General features: G+C 49.2%; 1 protein-coding gene across 1 annotated transcript; it reads left to right on the top strand.

Moving 5' to 3' along the window:
- Positions 1 to 339: 339 nt before the first annotated feature.
- LOC103402171 (protein MITOFERRINLIKE 1, chloroplastic-like) lies at positions 340 to 2,026 on the top strand. The gene has a single exon (XM_029101859.2). The coding sequence runs from the start codon at positions 692 to 694 to the stop codon at positions 1,835 to 1,837; it is 1,146 nt and encodes a 381-aa protein (XP_028957692.1). The 5' UTR covers positions 340 to 691; the 3' UTR covers positions 1,838 to 2,026.

The following is a 2,026-nucleotide window of genomic DNA, read 5'->3' as shown; positions in this document are numbered from 1 at the left end:
ACTTTAACCAGCACCCGCAGCTCAATCCGCTGCCAATTCTTTCCCATGCACTACCTCCTCAGAAGCTCCTTTGAAGTCGAGATGTTATGTACTCCAGACTCCAGTGCTCACCAGATAGCTCTTCACTTTCGAAAAAACCAAAGGAAACCCATCGAATGAAAAACACATCAACTCTTGGAGATTTTCTTTCTATGTGAAACCTCATAAATAAACCGGATTTTCTTCTTCTTTATTGATTTGGATGGTGATAGATAGTGGTTTAATTGGGAATAGATGGTGGTGGGGTGGCGTCAGTTGGGTTTAATTGATTGGTGGGTGGGATGACAGTGGTGGTGCTGGGTCTGATAGTGGCGGCGATGTACTTGATGGTTGAGGTTCTGACGGTGGTGATGGTATTCTCGGTGACTCCACCGACTCAAGTTGCCAGCTTTAACAATTTTTAGTTAACAAGGGTGTTTGAGTACTTTTATGTCAAAATATGGTTAAAATGATCAACAACATAATAATTGGCTAATCCAATTCATGGTCCTTATTTTGGTTATTTTTCGAAATTTCCCCTGCCGACCTCACTTGTTCAGCCAAACCGACTTCCCACACTTTCATTTTTCATGGCGCTCACACCTCGTAGTAATCGTAGTCGATAATAAAAGCACGCCTCCACCTCCACCTCCAAACAGAGCCAGAGCCAGCCATGGAGGGCAGACTCTCAGCCTCTCTGGGCCTCCCTGCACCCAATCAAAACCACCACTCTAAGTCCCCCAATGACTTCCAAAACCTCTTCACCCATTTCATCACTCCAAATTCCCAAACTACCCTCACCCTCACCCCTACAGAAAACCACATCCCATTCTTTGCCTCCACCTCCTCCACCCCCAATTGGGCCTCCATTACCCGACCCAGTACCCGCCCCAAGACCCAAGTCTTACTCAAGAATCTCACGGTCTTCGAGCGTGCCCTCATCGGCGCAGGCGGCGGTGGTATCGCCGGAGCCTTCACCTACTTCTGCCTCCACCCTCTGGACACCATCAAGACCAAGCTCCAGACCAAAGGCGCCTCAGACATTTACGCAAGCACCTTCGATGCAGTCCTCAAAACATTCCAGACCAAGGGCATTTCCGGGTTTTACAGTGGCATCTCCGCGGTCATCGTCGGCTCCACCGCCTCCTCCGCCGTCTACTTCGGCACCTGCGAACTGGGTAAGTCGGTTCTCTCCAAATTACCCAACTACCCTCCCGTCCTCATCCCTCCCACGGCCGGAGCCATGGGAAACATAGTCTCTTCGGCTATAATGGTGCCCAAGGAGCTCATCACGCAGCGGATGCAGGCCGGGGCCAAAGGGAGGTCGTGGCAGGTGCTGCTGAAGATCCTAGAAAACGACGGCGTTCTGGGTTTGTACGCAGGGTACTCTGCGACATTGCTGAGGAACTTGCCTGCGGGTGTGTTGAGCTATTCTTCGTTCGAGTACCTGAAATCGGCGGTTCTGAGCAAGACGAAGCAGACCAATTTGGAGCCGATTCAGAGCGTGGTGTGCGGGGCGTTGGCCGGAGCAATTTCGGCCTCCATTACGACGCCGCTGGATGTGGTGAAGACGAGGCTGATGACTGGTGCTAGGCAGGGTGGAGTTTCGGGGACGGTGAAGCAGATTATAACGGAGGAAGGGTGGGTGGGGTTCACTAGAGGAGTGGGGCCTAGAGTTCTTCACAGTGCTTGCTTTTCGGCTTTGGGTTACTTTGCTTTCGAGACTGCCAGGCTTGCCATTCTGAATCAGTATATTAGGAGGAAGGAGTTGCAGCAAATGCAAGAGTCAGGTGTCGATGTTGGTGTTGCTTCCACCTGATGATTTCATGTATCCATTTGGTGAAATCTTCTCCTCTTTATCCTTTTTTAGGTTTCAATTTTGTTTCGTTTTAACATTAGATTCTTAATGCAAATTTTCGTATTCCTTTGTTCGATTTGGATACGATATCAGTAATCATATATATGTTTCCTTCCGAAAATAATGAAGGTTTTGGTTGGTGTAGAATAA

This window comes from Malus domestica, chromosome 05 (genome assembly GCF_042453785.1).
Source record: "Malus domestica chromosome 05, GDT2T_hap1".
NCBI classification, from domain to species: Eukaryota; Viridiplantae; Streptophyta; class Magnoliopsida; order Rosales; family Rosaceae; genus Malus; species Malus domestica.
Note: the sequence above shows the minus strand (reverse complement) of the source record. Positions and strands in the feature narration are given on the sequence as shown.